A 23,973-nucleotide genomic window follows, 5' to 3' on the forward strand; every position below is an offset into this window, starting at 1 on the left:
CCACGGTATCTCTCCTACAGCTCATAATGGAATAATGTCATCCACTCTTTCTTCTCCTCCTACTCTTCCTCCTTTCCATTTCTTGATATCTCATCCGCATTCTCCTATTCCTCTTCTACTGCTTTTCCATCCTTCTTCTGTTCACCTTTTCCCTCATCCTCGTACGTTACCACCTATTTATCCTCCTCTATCTCCCTTTCCTTCTTCTGTTTCCCCCTCTCGTTCACCTTCTTTCCTTTCCCTTTTGGTCCTACCAGTTGTTCCTCCTCTCATCTATATTAGAGTAGCAATTAAGCACCACCCGTTAACATCATCATAATATGTGTTGTAAATAAAGTTTTCTCCTCTTCTCAGTGGGATGCCTTCTCCATCCCAGAGCTGCGTAACTTCCTGCGGATCCTCGACAAGGAGGAGGATGAGCAGATGGAGGCGGTGATTCGTCGCTACGGATTTTACCGGCAAAGACTGCAGGAGGCGATGCGGGAGCTCAGAGGACCCTCTTAGAGGAATTGCCTTCCGAAAAACAGGACTACTGCCCCATACAGGCTCGGAGCAGGGGATTTTCTTACATTCAGAGGAGCTGAATCTACATTTTGACGAGGAGAGGCATTTGAGAACAAAGGATTCTGCGCCCGGACGAAGGGATCATACAAACATTCAAAGGAAATAAACTGAGAAAGGATCAACGGAGAAGATTTGGTTGCTGGAGTTTGATTCAGCCTGGATTAAAGACTTCACACTGCTGCCTGCTCACACCAAAGAGTCACTACAAAGTGCCATATCCACTCCTCCTCTCTCCATGCATCCCTCTGTTCTTCTTCCACTCTGTCCTGCTGTCACATAATTTATCTTTAGGTCCCCCTTTTTATCCCTTTACACTTGTGAAAGACTCAAGGCCATATGTTGAGTTAGAGGTTTATTTAATGTTTTTGTTTTTAAAGGTCTGTACATATTTTTCTTTCTTAATTTATATGGGTGAAGCTTTTTGTTGTTTCATTTTGTTTTTCTCGAAACAAAAAGTCTTATTTTGTTCTGTTTTTTTGTTGAGAGGCGGAGCAACAGTCCGGTGGTTGATACAGACACGGAGAATAGTTGAGAATATTGAGCATGAGCATCGACTTACACATTACAGGACTAGCAGATCATTTAGACAATAGCCTTTGAGTTAAGAAGCTGCATTATCATTGATTTTTGCCTGAATGATCCCGAAAGTTGAGAAATATTTAAGTGAAGAAGTAAGAAGTAGGTATGGAGTCTTCAGTGTGCCAAAGAGAAAATGCATTTAGTTTTTATTATAATTATTTTACTTTACTTTCATAGCTGTTGATTATATGTGAAAATGACAACAAAACAAGACAACAGAGGGACAACACATAAGGAATATTAACGTTAAATTACATGTACTATTTAATCACTATTTTAATTTCTGGGTAATTGCTTTATAGATTAAGAAAATGTAACAGTTATGTTTTACAAATATTTTTCTATATTATTATTTTCAGGGTACTTATGTGCCTTGCTCTTACATGATCTTCAAAGCAAATAAGCAGAGTCTCCTTTAACTCTTATTTCCATTATATTGAGACTTTAATCACCTATAACTTATCAAACATAGAACTTTGTTATTTGTTAAGTTTAAAAAAAGGTGTTTATAATACACTTATTTGAAATGCATAAATACATTGCTTTTTTAATGAATCAATGATTGATTGATATCTTTGATTAGTATTTGTATTCTGATTATAGGCACACTTTGGACTCCATAGGAAGTGATTCCTGAAAGTGAATGTTGTAGACGTGGGTACAGAGGAATAAAAGGTGCATTTCAGGTTTAATGTGACTGAAAACAAAAACTCTAATGGCAAATAATGAAAGCGGAACGGTTTCATACTGACTGACTAAAACAAAAAAGAGTCTAAATGGAAGCTGATGAGGGGAGTGCAGGAAGAGACGTGGTTTTAGTGTGAAGGTAGTTATTTAATGGCGGGGGGGATGATTTAGTTGGATTTGAAGCTGAAGGTGGTAATGTAGATTGGATAGACTTGACCTCTAACCTTTGGCCCTGCATGGCAGAGGAGGAGGAGTGACGGTTTCTGGAAGTTGACTGAGAAGATGGAGAAAGTAGAAGAGAAGGAAACGTAGGACAGTAGTGAGCAGTTTGACGTTTATGGGATTTTCTGTCTTTTTGCGTTTTTCTGCATTAATGAAAGCTCCTGTGACCCACAGCTCAGAGAAATAAGGGAGGTGTTAGGTCCGCAGAGAACAGCGGAGGGAAAAATGGCTGACCTGTCTTGTTCTCGTGTTTTTGTGCTCTTTTCTCAGCACAAGAAGCCTTAACCTCCCTTACAACCCGAGGTTCAGCTGGCGGATAAAAGGAAAAGAACGAATGAAAGAAAGATATGCAAAGTGCGAACGAATGTACACAGGTGGAGGCGTTTTTGTGCAGTAAAGGTCCATGACATGTTTTGCAAGGAGCTGCCTTAAATATATATGCAATGTTATCTGTAGTAATTGCAATTCATCATTTATGGCTTAGAGACCAAAGAGTTTGTCAATGTAGTTTTGTTGAAAAACTGTATTTTTTTCTGTTTTTTGCATCAGCAGTTATTCAGATATTTGATCAAACACCATACATGCAATTTAAGATTAAACAAAGACAATCATTTGAACCACAAGTCATTAAAAGGGGATGAGTTGAGCCGAATGAAGTGCAACACTGTCCCCTAGTGGACAAACCCTGCATCTCACATTTCTGTGTCAAACTCTCATAGGTTTATTTTTTGTTATAACCAAAGTGATTTTTATGGTGTTGCCTGGAGCAAAACATATATCAGAGGCCTGTTCCCTCTGAAGGGATCACATATAAAGTTTAGAGTTTTATTTAAAGGGGTTTCGACCCTGGTTTATTTTATTATCGAACACTGGGTTAATGATATGGAAGCAAAAGGTCAGGATGATTTGAATTTTATAAGCAGCTGAATGACTAATTGTGACTTTTAAAGGGCCACTCTTTTAGGAGGCAGAGAGGGCAGTATAGAAGACAACGTTGTGTTGCATTATGGGAAATGTAGGATCTAGCATTTTTGGCTCTGGGATCTAAAATTAGATAATTTTGTACTGCTGCTTTTTGAAACGTCCCTTTAGTACCCCAGTGTTAACTTTAAATACCACTGAATTTAGATTAAGTATTTTTAAATATATTTTATGTTTTCCCATTATTTAATTTGAAGAAGTCCAAGTGTAAACATGTGCATTTTTAAATGTTTTATTCAGATGTTTAACTTTTGGGGGAAAATCTCCTTATTCCATTTACTAAAACTTAATTGCTTATTTATCGGGTCATAAATTTAATTCAGACATAAAATAAAGTCAGTCAAACATGTGAAATTAAAATATCAAAATTCTAACTTTTGCAGATCTTGAAATTCATTCTGGATATAAAAGAAAAATCACACAAATTTGGGATTCAGTTGCTTTTAAAACGTTCAAAGTATGTTTGCCTTTTTTGCTTCCCTATAATATAATTTAAATGATACAAAGTCTGCATGGAAACAGTTAATGCATCTTAAAGCCTTGTTGTTGTTGTTTGTGTATCTGATAAACAACTCTTTCTGCCAAGTACCAGACTAATCGTATCAACTAATTCAGTTATTTGGGCACTTTAACTTTGAATTCAGGGAACACGGGTTTTTTTCATTTTTCTTTTCTCTCTTTAATCTACCGCCATCACACTCTGTACTTTACCTTAACATCTGATACACTATAATCTTATTTTGAAAGATTTTGTTAAGCTCCACTCTTAATTAAACATTTTATTTTCAAACAAATGGAAGTACAGTTTGACTGAGGGTTTTTGTTTTTTTTAAGCTCATTTTATTTTTGTCTTTCGTATATTTTGAGTTTAGATGTTAGACTGTGAATGGTTTTGTTGAATCTCGCATGTTGTTCCTGTTTAGTGTTTTTGTAAACATACATGCTCTCTGTACGCACTACTTGGCTAAATAATATTAAAGCATGCGTTATGTTAGAGAAAACTGGGGGTCAGGCAGCAGTCGGAGAAACACTTTGAGTGAAAATCTGATGTTTTTATCTTAAATGTCGTCAGATGCTGGTAGGAAGTGAGGCTTGATGATTAAATAACCTTTTATGCAAAGCTTTGGGTCAGTAGTGTTAGTAAATGAATACTTTAAATATGAAATCTGGTATTTGTAAAGAGATTTAAGGCTGTTTTAATCAGACACGCAAACTATTGACTTCACTTTGACAGAGAAATTCCAAATACTGTATGTAGATGTGATGTAGTTTGTGTCACTCTATCATGTTACGCCATATAATGCTGATAATTAGCCGAATAAATCATTTGAGCAAAGTCTAATTACTGATTAAGACCTCGAGGAAAAACAGATGTTAAGTATCTAGTTTACCTAGAGTTTCTTCACATGTAAGCATGTCTAGAGTTTGAACACTTAGTCAATATGAATCAATTATTGAATCAAATATTCTGCAACTATTTTGATCATTTCTTCAAAGCAAAGAAAGGCAAAGGTAGTCCCGATCCAGCTTTCGTTCTGCTTTGTGTTGTTCAGGAACAACTATTTTCATGCAATACAAAATACTAACAATGAATATAAATTTGACATATCAGCATTATGTGGTGGACAATTAGATTTACACTTGATGCGTTAAAATGTATTTGCTTTATTGTGATTTAAAATATTGAAATCTAAGCTGCTGATCAATTGTTAATTTAATTCTGATTTTGGAAATAGAAAACACCCCCACCATTAGCAGCTTTTCTGGAGCTTTTGAGCATTTTACATGATCCTCATTAGCAGATTGAATGTTTGAAAATCACCTTCCCGCATTTTAAAGAACTTCCCATTCAAAGCTGTTGTTTAGGAATTGATCCTGACAACCAAATAGTTGTTAGAAATGAGAAAACCCCTACATTTACCATACAACAGTTATTTTAGGGAGCTCTTAAATTACATCACTAACCTATTATCTTATATGTCCAGTCTTTAAGGCTTTATCTTCTGTTTTGTGTGATCTGTGTCAAGTGTGAACATCCAAAAACTGTCCGTGTAAATGCCAAAGATCTGTGTGTAGCTCTTTTGCCATTTGATGATATTATTCTTCTCCAATGATTTTGTCGACCATATAGAGATCAGATCGGATTTCTCTCATCATGAGTTCTTCATCAGCGTCTGAGCTCAGAAAGTAATCTCTGTTTGTTTTATACTTTAGATAAAATGATTCATATTTTAATTTCAGCCCTCAGCTGCAAAATCCAAAATTACTCTTGAGTTTATAATCGAAGAAAGAATGAAAAGAAGATGGGTGGTAATGATGACTCCATATTCTTGAATCTTGATCCAAAACCATATTTTAGATCAAGATTTAGTTAGATTTTGGCTTTTCAGAGCTCAGAATACAGCAGTGCCTTCCTTAAGTTAGACAGAACTAGAATACTGCAGCAGGGCTTCCTCTCATGTTGCTTTGTCTGCAGGGGAACTCTAAAGATTTATTTTTGTCGCCATCCTGCGGTCTCTCTTTGAATCGATACCAAATGTTGCCTTTCCTTCACACAGGGCAGGCTGCATCCAATAAAGTTGAAATTAAAACAAAAACAAGTGTTTCCATGTTCATTTCAGGTATTTCAACTGTTGTTGTGTTTTCTTTGTAGTTGAATTAAGATGCTGTAAATGGGATTATTTAAATACAGTATATTTGACATGAGAATATAGATTAGTGCATAATGGATTACTTGATTGCAGTAAAATGTATCTCTCGTCTTGATAATGTAAATGTTATAATGGCTTTTTTTAAAAATGCAATTTAAAATGACACACATTTAGGGCAAGGTATTTGAAAACATAACGTTTCACCCGGGGAAATGCTAGGAGATCTTTTCTATTTTCTGACATTTTATTCACCACAAATCAATCGGCAGATAAATGGATAATGAAAAGAATCTTGCAGCCCTACATTTCTAAAATCAATTCAGATCTTTTTTACAACCCTTTTAGACACATTCCACATGTAACGTGTAAACTCAATCCCACATCCAATTTAAACACCAAGTGAAAGAAAAGCTCCATCATTTAAGAAAAATCATATTGGTTTTATTGCAGTGACATGAGATTATTGTTACCACTCGGTTTAATATAAAGATACAGCCAGTTAGTTTAGCATAAAGGCTGTCAGTAATTTGGCAGATCTGCAGTCTAAAGCGGCACGTCTTCCCCCCCTCCTCCTCCTCTTCGTGTCCTCCCTGTGACCCCAACTACTCACAGACTTTAATGGACCCCCCAACCCCTGTCTCACACTAAACTGTTTACGTGTAAAACTGCTGGAGGGACTGGCAGTGCTGCCTTCAAAATAAAAGCAGCGGCTGACACTAGTTTTAGTTTGATGTTTTTGGAAGAGGCTTTAAGAACATACATAACTTATAATACACAGTTATATACCAACGTATTTAAATATAAACACGAAAGTATTTAGTATTAACAGTTTTATTTGTTTTAAGCGATATAGAGAGTGGGTTAAATATGCAACTGGTGCAGGGTTGGTGTCTCTAGACTTTTATTTCGAAGGTCCTCGCCGGATGTTCTTTGTTATACTGTGGTGTGTTTGCTGTCAGGTCCATTGAGTCAGATCAGTTTGATCCAGCACCAAGAGGACACGTTCTCTCACAACTCAACAATGTAAGTTTGACATTTATTGGATTTCATTTTAAACTCACACGAAATTAGGCTCGGCTTTTTACTGCAGAATTATGAAGAAGTTTTATTCTGCGTCGCCAAACCGCGCTCAGAAAAACATGTACATTTTAGTTGTAAACACTGCGGAGTCATAATAATAATGAATTCAATATATTGTTTGTAAATTCAACGTCATACTTCTTTTCGGCATGAATCAAATGCATGCAAGCAGCTCTTAATTTTTAAAAATAAAGCTAGAAGTCAACAGGTTCAGGTTTTTGGAAGTTCTGCTACTCTGTTGGCAGGTGTGGGCGGTGAGGAGATAATGCAACGTTTACATTTCATTGAACCAAAACAGAATCCTGCTTCCTGATACCTGATTCCTGATTTGACTACCTTGGGATTTGTGAGCTTTAATATGGTGAATCCAAGACGGAGTAAAACATGGCACATTTTTTAGCCTTACTTTTGAGTCTTACTGCAAGGTGACAGCTCGCTTATTGCAAAAGCTTTTCCCAGTATTTAAAAGCACAGGAAAACGGTTGTTCCATTTTAAGGTCTTTGTCAGATATTCTTGGTAGCACAATGGTCGTCTTTAGTTTGGCTATCAGAGAAACAACACTTTAAATCATGTTTATGTGCTGGTGTAAGGCAACTGGGGGACTATCTGTTTTATTTTCCAGCAGCTGTCAGCACACCTACCTCTACAACCCTGCTGAGCCCCCAACACATCAATTAGAAATCTGGTCAACTTCCCATTGTGGAGTTTTGTAACCAGTTAATGTGATACTAATGGCAACAACTTTGAGATGATAACATCTAGATCATTACCTTATGTGGGGAGGTTGGATGACATCATGCACACTGTTGCACAAGTTCCCTTCCTCTCTTAGGGCGGGTTGGGATTTATTTCATTTCCTGTGTAGAATTGTTATTCAACTCTTTATCATGTTTGAATCTCTAGCTTCTTTCCATTGTGATTAGAGGGAGCAAAGAACCAGTATTCAGAGGAATTCCTTTACATTTAAAGGAAAACCCCACAATCATGCAGTGATTAGGCTCTACAATCTCATTTGATTACTTAAATCATTGTTCTTAGTTTGATTCACTCACCTGGGTTCCCCTTGTGTGTAACCTACATGCAGTGATGCACAGTGATGCATATTATTGATCTTGTGTTAAACATCACTCGCAAGTTCACCTCACTACGTGACACAACTCTGTGACGTATTGGCAGCAAACTGAGATCGGCAAAGATAACAGCATCATGGGATTTGCAGTGTAGAATAATGCCGAAAGGGCTTTGATTGTATTTGTTTAAGGCAGTATAACGTTTGGGTCAAAATATGCAGTTAAATGTTATTTGATTATATCATTTTCCACTTTCACTGAGATAAATATTTCAGCAAACTTCCGGCTTGATCTTAAATACCAAATGAAAAATAAAGGGTTTGAATTCTGAAAATGATCAAGTAATTTTCTTTCCGTTTATGAAAATGGTTAGCAACGACAGAGATTTTGATGATTTTTGTGCAGGAAACCATAAAAATAGCATACTTTGCACCCGAGTCTTTAAACTATTTAACAGAGTTAATAAATAGTGCGTTTTGTTATTTCTCAGGTTGGGTAAAAGATCGTTATTAGCGGCTCTCCTCGCTGTGGCTGTTGGAGTTTACCTGCTGCCCTCTCCCATAGACCCCAAACCACATGTGTAAGTACCCACACATATACTGTACACACACACACACACACACACACACACACACACACACACACACACACACACACACACACACACACACACACACACACACACACACACACACACACACACACACTATATTGTCAATAACAATTGAATCCAATTCCTACTTCAGTCTGAAGGGCCCCCCTCCAGCTCTCGAGGGTCCACTGGCTGTCAACACCCTGCTGCAGAAGGGCCGCAGGCTGTTTGTTGGTAAACTTCACGGACCAGAATCCTTCACTGCTGATGAGGAGGGTGAGTGTGCTGGATTTAATTTGTAATTTTAACTGAGACAAGAGAAAATCATTCGGTTTTGGGCAGACAAAAGACATTAAATGCATCGCCTTAGGCTGTAAGATGTTTTAAGGGACATTTTTTCGCTATTTTCATTTTATAAACGTGATAAAAGTGATTATCAAATGAAATAATAGTCATCGTGAAAGGTATTTTGGCCCCTGGTATGTCTTTTGACACGTTTAAATGTATCTGTATAGATGTCTGGTTTTATGACACATTTCTTTCTTATTATGCAATAAAAAAATGAATGTATATTTGTTATTATTAACATTATGAATCCATTGTTTTGTTTTGGTTGGTTTTCATCATCGCTTTTAAACACATTTTTCCAAACATTATAGATACATTAAAATGTTGTATTATTAGTTTCCATGGATTTTTAAATGGCGCTCTTTATAAGTTTCCCAAAATTCAGCCCATATAATGCCCAGTGTGTGTTGTGTTACAGGTAACGTGTACACGGGCACGGTGGACGGGAAGCTGTGGCGGATCAGTCCTGACGACAGCCTCACACTCCTCACACACATGGGACAGGATCTACCAGAATGTGGTGTGTGTTTCATGTCTGATTCTCCCTCTGTGTTTATTCAGGCACAGCTGCATTCTTTTGACTTTATCACTTTCCTTCACACCAAATAAACCCCTCCAGTCAATGTTTAGCTGCTGTTAAGTTGTTGAGTTGAATGTGAGCAAAGAGACACAACTTTATAAATCTATATTACCCTTAAAGTTTGGAAAATGGCATTTTACAGCAAAAACATTTTGCTGTTAGTCCTTTTGTTTTTTGTGGAGATTGTTGCTTATGAGCAGCAGTCACCAGGAGCATCTGTTCTTTATATTCCTCAGTTTTCGATAAGATTAAATAAATTATAAAGTTGTTTATAACATGCAGTCCTGAACTCATATCAAGCCTACTCTTGTTTCTGCAGGCAGCAGCACGAACTATGAGCCGGTGTGCGGCCGTCCTCATGGAGTTCGTCTGGATCGTCACGGTCAGCTGATCGTGGCTGACTCGTACTTTGGTCTGCACAGCGTTAACCCCAAAACTGGAGAAAAGACTCTGCTGCTGGCTAACTCACAAGGTTGTGTGTGTGTGTGTGTGTGTGTAATCCCTCAAATCCACCCTTTTTTTTTCCACTTTCACTGAGATAAATATTTCAAGAAACTTTAGGCTACCAAATATCTGATAGTTTTTAAGTAATTTTTTATTCTGGTATATGAAGACGATTAAAAACGACAGGGATTTTGAGGAAACCAGCACAACAGCATGTATTTGCACCAAAGGGCATCTCGTGGAAATTGTAAACCTGAAATAACGAACCCTGAGCTCAAGATTAAACTTGAAGCATCATTTTATGCTTTTATGGCCCTGGGGTATCACAGTATGGAACATTTTTGTTACAAAGGTTATTATAGACCTAATGTAGGAGCTGAGGTTGAACGTCAATGATTCACATTCTTGCCAAAATGTATTGCATATGCATTAAATCAACCAAAATGAAAGAAAGATTTAAACGTGTGTAAATAAAAGTGTCTGTGTCCCTTCTTCTCTTTGTTCCTCAGGTGCTGCTGGCGTCCCCTTCGCCTTCCTGAACGGTCTGGAGATTTCCTCTGAGACGGGGATCATTTATTTCACTGACTCCTCGAGTCGCTGGGGACGCAGACACGTCAACCTGGAGGTGAGGGGGGGGGGGGGCAAAGAGCGAGTGGATTAGAAGCAATTAGCCCCAAAACCATCCGATTATCACCTTTTTCAAAATATTTTTATTTTAGACGTTAACAGAGGGAAGCTGATGCATGCAGAGTCCTTGAGGTTTTTTTTTAGCATGCTTGCCAATAACACTTGAGGACACTCAGGCATTTCTTTGTAGCCGTCCATCCAGCCTTTTGCCCAAAGAAGCACTAAGGGTCCATTCAGAGCTGCTGAGGAGGCTCTGCTGCACTTTCAACCCCTCCGAGCTAAATATATATACAGTATATAACTCAGTTTAACAAAACCATTTCTTAGTTTGATCAAACATATTTAAGCTAAATAACATATTTTAAGCTACATTAAACTATACATCGTTTAAATGTATTGTTTTTCAGGTGATTGAGCTGAACACCCTCGGTCGTCTCCTCTCCTTCGACCCGCAGACGGGAAGTGTGACGGTTCTGCTCGGCGATCTCTACATGCCAAACGGCATCGCTCTGTCACCTGACGAGCGCTTCCTGTTGCTAGCGGAGACAAGCATCGGACGCATACTGAGGTACACGCCATAGAGTGCTGAAGTGATGACGTATTATGGTAGGCTGACCCTGAAGCGAGCATACCTTGACAAAAAGCGTTGTGAAAAATAAGTTCTGTGTTAAATAAACGTCTATGATTCACATTTCATCAGGATAACCTCCACATATTAACAACTGCTTTATGACTTTTTGAACAGTTAAATGGACCCTATTTTTCCTTTCCTGTAGTGTATTCTATAGGTTTTTGTGCATGTAAACAGTCTGCAGAGGCTAAAGTTCCCTCCAGGGGGAGTTTCTGTCCCACACACGCCTGAAACGCCTCCATTGGACTCCTTTGTTTACTTCCACAACAGAGCAGACTGGGCTCTGGTTTTAGACAGAGGGTGAAAAGAGGTGCTGCAGCACAGGCAGTATGAGAGAAATAAAGAGCTTTTGGAACATTAAAGGATGTAAACATGTCACAGTAGAGGCACAAAATACAAATGTGAACCTGATAGTGAGCAAAAAAGGGCCCCTGTTAATGTTATCAGCAGAATAAAAAATCTAACATTAGGCTACAATGAACTCCATCACCATCGTGTGACTTCTCGTCACAGCTGCTTGGCTGAAGGCTGCTAATGTTCGGCCTCATGACTTTCAGTAGTTTAATCTTATTTAGACAGTTTTAGCAGCTGCACACCTAAGAGCTTCTGACTTTTATCAGTGATGTTTTGAAGTGTCGTAGAACAAAGGGTGAAAATCTCCTCTGCTAGTGTTGACCAAAGACCTTATTTGAGGCTTCTAACCAGAAACACCTTCAAATAAAACCCTTTGACTTCCAGACGAGGAAACAATAACACACTCTTACTCTCTTCAATCTCAGGTTTTGGCTGAAGGGCCCAAAGGCCGGCACCAAGGAGGTCGTCATGGACAACATGATCGGTTACCCCGACAACATCCGCCGTAGCGACCACGGAACATTCCTTGTTGGCATAACGACGCCGAGGTTCCGGAAAGTTACCCCCCCCTTCCTGGACATGATCGCCCCGTATCCCGCCGTCAAACGCTTCCTGGCAAAAGTCAGTGTGTTTTTATATTTTATATTAATTACTTCAATAAATGATATACTGCATATGTGGGACATGATCCAAAAGATCCCTGAACTGATGTACTGGCAACTCAATTTAAACTGAATTCTAATGACATTTTTAGGACTGTATTTATTGTCTTCTAGTCAAATCAGAACACACAAAACAAACGTCATACTTTTAACTGTCAACCAGTATATTTATTACACTGTATACTTATGATACTCTAACTCAATTTTTAATTGCTTTTTTCATAACCATATCTGCTTTCCCATGATCCATCTGGAAGCCTGTGTGATTCACAATTATCCGGCGTGTCAGTCAGCAGAGAATAACAGGCTTTGTTCCAGCCTGAGAAGAGATAGTGTGAAATGTGATGGGACAGGGGCAGGACCCCTTTACTAACACACACACAGAGATTGAATTGTTTAAGTTGAAAACACTTCTGTCACACCCGCACACTTGGAAGAGACAGATCTGAACTCCTAGTGAACTCTGGGAAATGTCAGCTGAGGTCACGCCGACAGAGAAACTGTTTTAAGCTCAATTAAAGTAAAAAACTTTATTTAAAACATGACCAGACTACTAGGGAGTACATTCACAAACTTGAGATGCATCAAAGTTGTTTCTTTAGATAAACATCAAGTGTTTCTGCCTCCAGGTGATTCCTCTGGGCTGGTACCGTGTCATGCTGCCACGCTACGCTCTGGTCCTGGAGCTGGGGTCTGACGGAGAGCTGGTGGGAACCCTGCACGACCCCGAGGGCCGCCTCACCTGGGCCGTCAGCGACGTCTTCCAGCACCGCGGGAGGACGTACCTGGGCAACACCGACCTGCCTTTCCTGCCCGTCCTGGAGGGGGCGGACAGCTGATGATGGACCGCGGCAGGAAACTTAATGTAGGATTAATATTTTAATTTCTGGACTGTTATGATCGAGGAGCTATGAGGAACATTGTGGTGCTTCTGGATTTTACTTGTAAAGGTTTTTTAACCTCTGTTCACCCCTGGAGCAACGTGCAGGTGTTGCATAGATCCAACCTGGATATTTTGGTTGAAGGTCGGACTTTTTCACACACTAACTGAGAGAAGAACTGAAAAGCTGTGATCATCTGAAGACATTTTTAGAAAAGTTTTTAAGAATCTGCAGGAGCAAAAATACAAGTGCTCAAATGCCGGTTCATAGAATATAATTTACATTTGAATCGTACCGGGTACATTGAGCTAAAACCATAGTATACACCTAAAATACTGTGCGTTAAAATATAGAAATGAAGTTACAAATACTCCACCCATTTATCTTCACACTTAATCCAACTGGAATAAATCTTCCAAAAGAAACTCTTAATGTCATTTGACTTTCTCTCTTAGGATTTGTATTTAATTTACAATAAACATTTTAATTTGGGAGGGAATGTGTACTACTAAAACAAATTGTAAAATTTGAAATTGAATAAATATTTGATATAAAAAGAACATTTGACTCCTGAATGACAAATGTGTAATTCATTTAAAAACCACATCATTCAAATGTTTTGTTCAGATAACGTTTGGACATTTGAAGACATCATCTGGGATGTGAAACGTATTCTTGAAATTATTTTGACTAAAATATAAAATACTTTGTTTTTCTTCAGTTCTTGTGTCAAACCTTAACCTACATTTGCCTTCTTTTAGCTTTTAACAGGAGTGCTTGGTTGATTCCTTAACAAAACAACAGGAATGTACAGACAACTTAATATTTAAACAAATCAGGTAAGATTTAAAAGGTAACATGAGTTGTACAGGTTATCAAAGAAGAGAAATTCTAAAATGTACAAACGTAGTATTTTGAGAATCTCTTTATTTGGACACACAATCAAGCCGAAAATACACAATCATAAAAAGCTACTCTACAAAAATATTTAATAAAATAAAACTAACGGTTCCAAAAAAGAGTTCTGACAGATTGGAAAGTGCATCAGTGAAATATAACCACATGTGGAGCGCGGGTTCTCACATTAATTCAGTCCAGATGTGAATCAGATACAGAGCAGGAAACAGCTGTATGAACAGAATGATATAATTATTATTATTACTATCACATGAATAATAACTCCAGTAGCAGAGGAACACATTTTAACAGCCGCTCTGTCTGCTTGCCAGTCAGGAAAACAAATCACAATTGAAATAAACACACAAAGAGTCAGTCGTTTACAAAGAACATCTGCAGATCTGACGAGACTTTCTGATAGATTTCCCTTCGATCCCCAGATCTTTGGTTAGGTGCTAGTAATCTGAACAAATTTGATCTTTATTAACAAGAATGTATCGCCAAAAACACTTTCTGTAAGTAGCTTCCATTTATCATTTATTCAGCCTCTGGAAATCAAATTTGATTTCACCACAGAATATTTACTGTGTGTAATGTATGATGGAAATAAACTTAAGTCAGCGCCTTCTACAAAAAAAAAACAGAAGTCTTGTTAGAAACATAAACAAAACAAAATAACCTAAAATAGGAACACTGGTTATTGTCAAAGTTTTACCTTTTTTTTCTAGGAATTCAATCATTTTTCCTTAACCAATGTTTGAAACTTGGCTCAGTGAAATGCAATACAGAATACTAGAAGTAGATAGTAGAAATGTACTTTTCTGCCCATTTAAAGTGACAGTTGTGACATAAATAAAGTGAATATGAAATATACAACACAGGATGAATTAAATCCAAATAGGAAATAAAAAATAAAGGAAAAATCATTTGAAATTTTTGGATGAAAAACAAGGTGCTTTAACAATGAAATTAGGTGATGTACTTGAATGCGAGTCTGATGCTGAAAACGGTGTAGGAAATGCTTTAAAAGACAGAAGTGGTCCTTTAGACTATTTTACTCTCATAAAACGTCATGACTTTGTGTGACCGACATAGAAATTGGTGTAGAGTTTTCGTTTAAGCCACCGTCACATGCTGTCATCCTTCGGTGCATGATAATTATTCAGTCTTATTGTCTGTTACATAGCTTTTTATGTGGAAGTGATAGATGGATTGTAAATGTAGGCACTCGTTTCTGTGAGATGTGTTTCTGTGGGACTGTTTGTGAACGTCTCTGTAGGTGGCTCTCAGTTATCTTCATTTTCTTACTTTAACATGATCTTTTCCTTTCTGTTTAATATCCTTTCGCATGCTCAGTATATTTTCTCCGTCACCTCCGCACATCTATTCAAGCCAACATTATTGACAGGTGAGAGTTCAAGGTCTTACCCTCTTGTATAGTTTATTTTTGCAGAATGACTGTCATTTCTCTGATTATAAATGTTAGATTTTGGTCGTACCTTAACTAACTGGATTTATTTTGCTGCAGTTGGTTGCTCCTCATTGACATTGTCAGGTGACCACAGTGCTGTTTTATATTATGTGTTTCTTTTATTATTTTTACATTACTTTTAAGCCTATTGAGTGCAACCCGGTGATTTATATTTAAATTTGACAAATTCTTGAGGATCATCAGAATGCAGCAAACCACACCCTGTTCACTATTGAAACGTGACCTTACTGCCGTTTGCATCTTTTATATTATCATCTCAACGGGGCTCGAAGGTTTGAAACAAATACGACAGACGTAATAATGCTAACAAGACGACAAGGATTAATGGCTTGTGAGTATAAATCAACACTGAGTAATTTCCCTGCACACCTACCGACAAACTCAGCAAACAGCAGCCCAACCTGGAGGCTTGTAAAGGGGGGGGTTGCACCCACAGAGGCCTCTTCGGCCTCCTCCACTCCCACCTGATCCCTTCTCCATCCATCCACACACAGACCGCTCAGGCCTGAAACAAGGCAACAACAGCAGGAGGCTGGATACTAAAAACTATCCAGCCCTCCTTTTTCTCCCTCCATCCTTCCTTCGTCTCCTCCTCACTTCCTCTTCTGTCGGAGTCTGCTGAGCCGCCAGCTGTGGTTCGGAAACATCTGTCGCGGGTCAAATTTATACCTGAGAAAACACAAGACATAGGAGTTAATGTTTGAATGAGTTTTGATAATAATACAAGTCTTACAAAATGCTGCGTTAAGTACACTGAAAGTCAAACAAAGAAGATTTAACATTATTTTTTCCTAAATCTGTTTGTCTGTCATTTTTAAATAGAGAATATAGATAGTGCTTATAAGTCATACCTTTCCAAAAACAGAAATAAATAGGGTCTGAATGTGATTCTTGGACAACATTTTTGTAGATTTATGCCACTAATTTAGATCAAAATCAAAGTGTTTTATCTTTAGTTGGTTATTTATTGTCATAAATGTACCACTTTAACTAAAGGAATACAAACCCCCTCTCTTGGCACCAGAATTTGTTTATTTTTAACCTTCAATGGCCCCATTATTCAGTCATAGTTCAGTACACTTTCCATTCATAAATTATTTTATAGTATTATGGACTTCGTTAACTAGTTAATCAGTAATATAAAATCCCTTTACTTTCAGAGAAACAATGCAGCATGGCGGCGCTGAACAGACCTGGAATCGTAGACACCGGGTGTCCGACAGGACTGTCCGGAGCAGGACTGCAGCATCATCAGCCGGTGGTTCATCTTCTCCAGCACCTCCTTTTCGATGCTATTTGCGATGTTGGTCAGCTGGTAGGGGTCTGCTGTCACATTGTAAACTTCTACAAACACCTGCAGGGGGCGCACATCCACAAACAATGTTACTGTAAAGCTGAGGGCATTATCTTAGGCTATCTTGTGAATTGATGAGAAATCTAAAGAGGCGCATCGACAAAGTTAGAGAAAAGACATGTAATGGAACTACAATTGCCCAAAATCTTTCAAATATATTAGAGCATGAAAAATTGTGTTTCAGCACATCCAAATAAAATGTTTGTATACAGTCTTTATCTTTTCAGGTCATTAAAGGGTGATACAAATTAGATGAAAGAGGAAAGACCAACCTCATTATCGTCAAACTCGCAGTACTGCAGGTTTGAGGAGGCGGCGACCGTGCGCACACACGCGTAAGTGTTGTTGTACGAGTCCTCACACACACAGTCTGGGAAACACTCCTGCAGAAGAGAACGGATGGAAGGAGAATGAGTTTTTAAAATGTAACTTCTCCCCCCCACAGATAAAATGAAAGTTTCCTCTCGTACCGACACTCCGGGTCCCAGCAGGGGGCAGGCGGGGTCGGAGACGTTGCTCCCCTCCCCCTCATACTCCACCAGGATGTCTGTCCTCCAGCTGCTGCTGTTCACCCTCCCCTCCTGAACACACATTCACATTACATTTGTGAATAACCCAACCTCATCAAACCCCAGGGAGAAACTTTAAGGTAAAACAATACATTAAGCAATATAAGTGTCAGTGAACAATAGAGTTTACTTTCAGCAGTGCCGAATAAACAGTAAAACTAAGATGAAATGTAAAAGGGTTAGTAAACTAACACAGAAAAGGGACATTGCGCATACATTCTTAACTTCTACACTGTCATTTTTACATTACTTCAACTACAATAAGAATATAGTACAAGTTTAAATTTAAACCTTTAAAAATGTTGTGTGTTTTAATAAATAAATACAACTCAAATGTAATATTAATAGAGGGAAAAATAACTTGTGATATAATACCTCCATCCTTAAGAAGACATTGGGTCTGTTTTCCTATTATTCAGACACTGAAAAAGAACATTAACAGGTTGTTAGTGAACTCACCATAACGGGCAGGAAGGACATGCCGTCCATCTGCGTCTTGTTGACGTTGTAGCCGCTGATATCCAGCATGGTCGGACCGAGGTCCACGTTGGCCACCAGCATCTGAAAACAAGATTATTTAATTTCCTTTAGTTCAACAAATACTGCAGGGAGGCACTGAGCTGATGTTACAACATAACACGCATGTACCTGGCTGGTCTGGTTGGGTTTGATATTCGGTCCTCTGACCATGAGAGGAACTTTGATGTCAAACTCGTAGAGCTGCCTCTTATCCAGAGGAAGAGAGAACTGACCTGGAAGAGAAAAAATCACAAACACTGAACTTAACCCTTCACTGAAACTCCAGAGTATAGTATAGTATAGTATAGTATAGTATAGTATAGTATCCAGACTATACATTAGTTTATTTGTGTTTAAAATAAATGAACTTTTACTTGTCATCTGTTCATTTAGGATTTAAAAAAATGCACTACCTGTGTGGTATCCGTTGTCAGAGGTAAAGAAGATGTACGTATTGTCCAGTTCAGCTCTGACCTCCAAACTTTTCACGATCTTCTCCACCAGGTCATCCACTGACAGCAGAGTCCTCCAACTGCAGGCCAGGGGCGGCAAGAAACCAAAATATGGGCTAAACATTTCAGACTTTGTATAGAAACAAAGCTCATAAAAAGGTACAACAACTGTTAAACTAACTATTTTGTTTTCTAGTATTGTCAACGTTAGGTGCTTTATTGTCATCACCTTTCTTTATAGGCATGTATAGAAAAAAATGAAGAGTGTGAAGCTAAATAAAGGGCTGAATGGAGAGGAAGAGGAGGAACGAAACAGAGAAAGAGGGAGAAGGAAGGGTGAAGAAGGGGAGAATAAAGAGCAATGAAGCAAAAGGGAAGGAAGTAAGAGGAATAAATTGATAGGATAGAAGCAGCAATGACCGACCGTTTCCTGAAGGCATCGTCCAGAAACTGCACAGAGGAGTTGGTCATCGGAGTTTTAGCCTGTCGGATCAGCCAGTGTTTGTCCTGAGAAGAGATGGAAAAATTAACCCTTTTATCCCATCTTTACAGGGGATATTAGAGTGGAAGGAGGAGCCCACCTTCCCGTGGACGTTGAAGTTGGGGTCTCTGGGAGCCTTGGTGTTTTTGAAGCTGTTCTGGTACTGAGGGGCCGCTGTCCACGGGGAGTGGGGGGCCGGGATGGACACCATCATGAAGAACGGCTGGTAGTTTGACTTATACTGAAGGAAGTCCAGAGACCTGTTGGCCTGAGAGTCGCAGCAAAAATGTCACTCCTAGGTAATTCAAGGAAGTTTTCTCAGGAATATTGTTATAAATTAAACTTAAGAAAAACGAAATGTAAACTAAAATAAGCAACAGACTCTGAACTTGTTATATTTGAAGTTGCTCTAGAATACCAACGTGCTCATTTCTATTATATAGGTCATTTCAGTATGTTTTACATTTATACTACATTGTTTTAATGGGACGGTCACAATTTAAAATATTAATTTCAACACGTAGGATTGAACAAGAACGACATACAATAAAATAAAGGTTAGTGTGTTTGAATTCCTCACCAGGACGTCTGTCAGGTAGTCTTTGCTGTACTCGGCTCCGTGTTTCTCAGCCTTCCCGTTCACTGACAGAGTGTAGTTGTAGTATTTAGAGTTCTTCTCCTGAAAAACACAAACAACTCTCATGAAATACTCTTATTTTAGCATTCTTGTGCTTCTGTTTATTGAGTGGTAGAAAAGGGACCCCTTTAGCACAGTTATTTTTACATCTTTTAGATTCACTATAACTAGTAAAAAATAAAACATAATCCCTAAACCCTTTTTATGTGGTCAGCACTTTAACCTTGCTTAGTGTAGGATTAAAAACATTAAATAAACTTCATCACGGTCACATGTAGCAACACGAGATCCCAGTCCCTCTAAACCTCATGGTACACTATCTGTTTGACACGGTTCTCACTCTCTCCAAATCAGAGACGCTAAAGTAGAGCGAGACCTGAAGTAACAAGTGATTCTAAAGGAGTAAAAGTCTCTGCAGAAACCATAAACTCTGCATGACTCTGTCTGAGTTATGATAAGCTGTCGGGTCATGGGACTATTTGTGTTTGTTTAGTAGCGCTCTAGATAAAAACAGGTTTGCACTCTGATCGTATTACCACCGTGACCTCTGCTTACTGACTTCTGCAAACCCAGTTAGAGACGTAAAGAAAATCTAATTTTAGTCTATTTATTCGTCTGGCTGCTTCCGGTCACATGAAGACCTGAGCTTCACTCAGATCTGCTCACGCACACAGAAACAAACTTCCCAGAGACATTTTTGTACCAAAAACATTCAGACTATATATAATATATGGACAACATGCAGATCAATGACTGTTGCTTTATCATTTCCCAATGTCATGGGGCTGGATTTTACTTACAGACAGGACCATATGATAAGAGGCTTTTAATTCTAACCAAAAATAGACAATTGTGTCAGACGGGAAGGAGCCAAGCGGTACATTTGGGGCACAAAGGTTTTTTTTGTTTGTTTCAGTCTTACCAGTCCGACCCAGTAGTTCCAGCCTGGAGGAACATGCTCCACTCCCCCAGCCTCCGAGTGCCCATACTGAAACACAAACAGAATAATAATAATGTACATTTATTTATCATCATATACACACAAAGTCATAAAATTACGTTTTCTTGATTGGTGTTACAGCACCACACCGATAAAGACACAAACACAATTTAAATATACATTTCCGGGAAGACACATACCAGAGTTTATGGGCCTAATGCATGTTACAAGCAAATATTCTACAGATTGTTTGTATCTTATTCTGTTAGAACCCTTTGATACTTTGCTCTTCTCTTAGGTCATATTCAATTTAACGTTGGCCTGGTGGCATCTCTACAATTCTTGGATATGTGCCAGAGTATTTGCACATGGAACACGCCTGCACTCATACAGTGTTAAGGGAGCGGAACCTGTGTTAATAAATAACAAATCAGCCAAACATTTGGAGGAGCAGAAACATTTGTTTTCTCGCAGTGGACTTTTAATTAATTTAAGACATTTTCGAGAACCAATGTTTGCTCTCTCAGAATTTATTCAGAAAAGGCATTTTCATATCACGTTAAGCACCTCAACCATTTTTTGCAATTCATATTCGCTTAAACATTTGAAAAGTTATAGCTACTAACACAGGGAAGTTGCAAAATGGGGTTAAACGTTATTTGTGTCGTTTTTAGTGTCCTGGTTCCACATTTGCCCATCTGTTAATCACAAGGGTTGATGCAACTTTGACAGCTTGACTTCATCACGAGAATGAATCACAAAGGGAAGACCTTGTGACAGTGTTTAACGATTCACCTACAGGCCGTTAGTTTAATTGGAGGTGTTACAAAAATGCTGCACAGATCAGCTTTATGTCCCGCATTTGTTTAAACATTAAAACATTACATTTGCTAAAGATTTCTTGAAAACTTTTCTATGAAAACCTGAGCTTCTGTTATTACTGATAACCGTATTTAGATTTGGGTTAATGAACAACAGGAAGTCAATCTGCTTTGATCCGCAATTAGCAGATGTAAACGTCACTAAACCAGCATGGGAAATGACCTCTAACTTCCTTCATTTCTTAGATAATCTAAAAGCAGCATGAAGAAAGATAATCTGATTCAAAATCATAATACTTTATTTATCGTGGTGGGAAATGAGGTTTCTTGCCAGTTGTTTAATTTAAGAATAGAATATAAAATATAGGGATAAAATATGCATATTAACATAGGAAGTGAAATTCAATGTGCTTGTTGTACAATAATATATTTTTTAAAATGTGAATAATACAACATACACAGTGGTGTACAAGTATAAATAAATATATTAATGATGAAAACCTGATTATTGCTCGAAATGTAAACTGTAAGACAGTAATAATCCTAAGTAATATTAGCATTGCACAGTTCAATAATTGTACAAGTTATACAGCTTAATTATTGTACAGATTGGTGAAAAAGGACGCCTTGAGGCTTTTTACCAGATTCTAATTCATGCTTTACTTCTATTTTGTTACATCCTACACAAATGCACCAGTATGTAGTCGCCTCATCCCTTACCTGGTTCAGATATTTCCCGGCGAAGAAGGTCTGGTAGCCTCCGTACATCCTCAGCAGGGCGGGGAAGGTGTGCATCTCCTCACTCTTCTGCCAGGCTTTGCTGCTGCAGTTTCCCTCCAGCGTGTTGTTGATGACATGGTGGTTGTGCGGGTATTTCCCCGTCAGGATGCTCGCGCGACTCGGGCAGCACAGCGGGCTGGCCACAAACTGTTAGGGGCAGGAGAGTTGGAAAATGGCTCTTTTCAATATCTCTAACTTCTTCTTTCTCCATCACTAAATGGACGATAATGATGCTGATACTTACTGCGTTTGTAAATGATATTCCTGCATCACCGATCAGTTTTTTCGTCTTGGTGAGTGGACTCTGGAAGGAAACGTTAGTGATGGGACAAATGAATTATCTGAATAATGTAAACGCCTCCTATGTTTTTAATTTGGATAACAACAAGCATCTTTTTAATAGTTATCCAATAAGGTGGGCTTTAACAGTGTGTCCTTTATATATTTATATGAATTACACCTATTCTTATTTATTTGGCCTGCAGACATACAAAGACAATACAATTTACTTACAATGTATTTATATTATGCACAAACCTCCTTCACAGCTCCAAACTCTATATATTCTAAGCTTTATCAACTATTGGGATTAGAGCTGAACAACATTATTAAATTAATTTAACTTAAAAAATGCAGGTATTTTAATTACCAAAAACCCAGAAGTTCCAACTTCAGAAATACAATTATTTGTTTGTCATCTAGTAATGGTAAACTAAATATAATTTTCTTTTGAGAAACCATGCCATTTATAAACGTTTCATTATATACTCACATAAATTACTCAAAAAGAGACTGTCCACATTATACTATATTATTGAATAATCCCAACAAGAAATAAAGGTAGTATCCAGTACGGTATGTGACACATACTTAAAGCAATGACAAAAATAAATACATAAATAAAATGAAATAAGAGCAGTGAACTGTGTGTGTTGCTAAAGGAGGTTATGCAAATGTAAGCTGGTTAAAGACTAAGGAGATACACAATGACGTACTTCTACTTTTGATACTAAATGTTGCTGATAATAATTGAATTTAAGTAAGGTTTTAAATAAAATACTTGTATTGGAGTACTTTCACAGTGTGTTATTAACATCTGACTCAAATAAACATCTGCATACTTATTCTACGTCTGAAATGACCTGTGACAAATATTCGGCTGACTATGACAGATGCCTAAAGGATGCGTCTAACCAGGAGGAATGTGAGCAGTCAGCTTAATCACTCTGGACTAAAAATAAAAGTCAAGTTTACATCAATTAAATCACATGCATCGTCTTAACCTGCACACACAGACTCTGTGATAAAACAAATACATTTCAAACATGTAATAACGGCAGAAAAAAACAAAACAAATGCACTCACGAGACCCCCGATAGCAATGTCCAAGTCGTCGGTGAGGATCAAAACAATGTTAGGTCTCTTGGATGATTTTGCAAATATCCCGCTGCTCAAAGTGACGCAGATTAGTAAATAGTGTAGAAAGGAAAGCGAAATCGCACCATTTAAACCCATTTTCATGAATAAATGATCAAATACTAAAGCTGTCCGTGTCTTCTTTCAGTTGGGCTTCTCTTTTTCAGCGTGGAATGAATTTAGCGAGTCCTCTCCGGAGGAAAACCAGACTCGGCCCTGTGTCTTTCGGACAACACTTCCTTGTTTCCCGGTCATGTGCTGCGCGGCTACGGAAGCCCGAGTCAGCTGATTTGAAGACGCACCCCCTCAGCGTGACTAATCAGTAAAAATAAGGTTACTCTTACTTTTTAACCCATGCTGATGGTGTATTGTTTATTACTGCATTGATGTATTTGATTATATGCTAAAGAAAACAGCTATATGAAAAAATAGCCCTTCTCTATCACATGTGGAATATAACATTATTTCATATTTTTGCCAGGTCCAAAGAATGCCAAAACAAGGATATGCACATTAATACATCATTAATTATATTACAAAACTATAATGGAAAGATGATTCTGCATGACTAATAATTGTATTTTTGGTAATTTAAAGATATTTAAATGCTTATACTTTTGTGCTTTTATTGAGGTTTTGAGTTAAGAACTTTTACTTTTGC

At 38.0% G+C, this 23,973-nt stretch overlaps 3 protein-coding genes across 3 annotated transcripts in view; 2 read left to right on the forward strand and 1 right to left on the reverse strand.

Annotated features, from left to right (window-relative positions):
• rassf3 (Ras association domain family member 3) overlaps nucleotides 1-4,153 on the forward strand; it is a 45,887-nt gene extending 41,734 nt beyond the window's left edge. Inside the window, exon 7 of the mRNA XM_063905037.1 lies at nucleotides 355-4,153. Coding sequence (XP_063761107.1) covers nucleotides 355-504 — 150 coding nt within the window. The 3' untranslated portion in view covers nucleotides 505-4,153. The remainder of the gene's footprint in view (nucleotides 1-354) is intronic.
• Nucleotides 4,154-6,648: 2,495 nt separating this feature from the next.
• On the forward strand, nucleotides 6,649-13,674 carry zgc:194209 (uncharacterized protein LOC570908 homolog). The gene is made up of 9 exons (XM_063905507.1): nucleotides 6,649-6,707; nucleotides 8,326-8,415; nucleotides 8,582-8,703; nucleotides 9,194-9,295; nucleotides 9,675-9,827; nucleotides 10,309-10,424; nucleotides 10,834-10,994; nucleotides 11,837-12,032; nucleotides 12,703-13,674. Coding segments are annotated over exons 1-9 (1,152 nt in total). The 5' UTR covers nucleotides 6,649-6,705; the 3' UTR covers nucleotides 12,913-13,674.
• Nucleotides 13,675-13,863: 189 nt separating this feature from the next.
• On the reverse strand, nucleotides 13,864-23,563 carry gnsa (glucosamine (N-acetyl)-6-sulfatase a). The gene is made up of 14 exons (XM_063905506.1): nucleotides 23,262-23,563; nucleotides 22,141-22,200; nucleotides 21,837-22,043; nucleotides 20,278-20,343; nucleotides 19,299-19,397; nucleotides 18,819-18,986; nucleotides 18,662-18,744; nucleotides 18,199-18,317; nucleotides 17,915-18,018; nucleotides 17,726-17,827; nucleotides 17,168-17,278; nucleotides 16,970-17,080; nucleotides 16,537-16,697; nucleotides 13,864-16,012 (listed from the first exon to the last, which is right to left on the reverse strand). Exons 1-14 carry the CDS (start codon nucleotides 23,415-23,417, stop codon nucleotides 15,937-15,939), a joined length of 1,623 nt encoding a protein of 540 aa, XP_063761576.1. The 5' UTR covers nucleotides 23,418-23,563; the 3' UTR covers nucleotides 13,864-15,936.
• Between the last annotated feature and the right edge of the window lie 410 nt (nucleotides 23,564-23,973).

The sequence above is a fragment of the Eleginops maclovinus genome, chromosome 17, assembly GCF_036324505.1.
Source record: "Eleginops maclovinus isolate JMC-PN-2008 ecotype Puerto Natales chromosome 17, JC_Emac_rtc_rv5, whole genome shotgun sequence".
In the NCBI taxonomy this organism is placed as follows: Eukaryota; Metazoa; Chordata; class Actinopteri; order Perciformes; family Eleginopidae; genus Eleginops; species Eleginops maclovinus.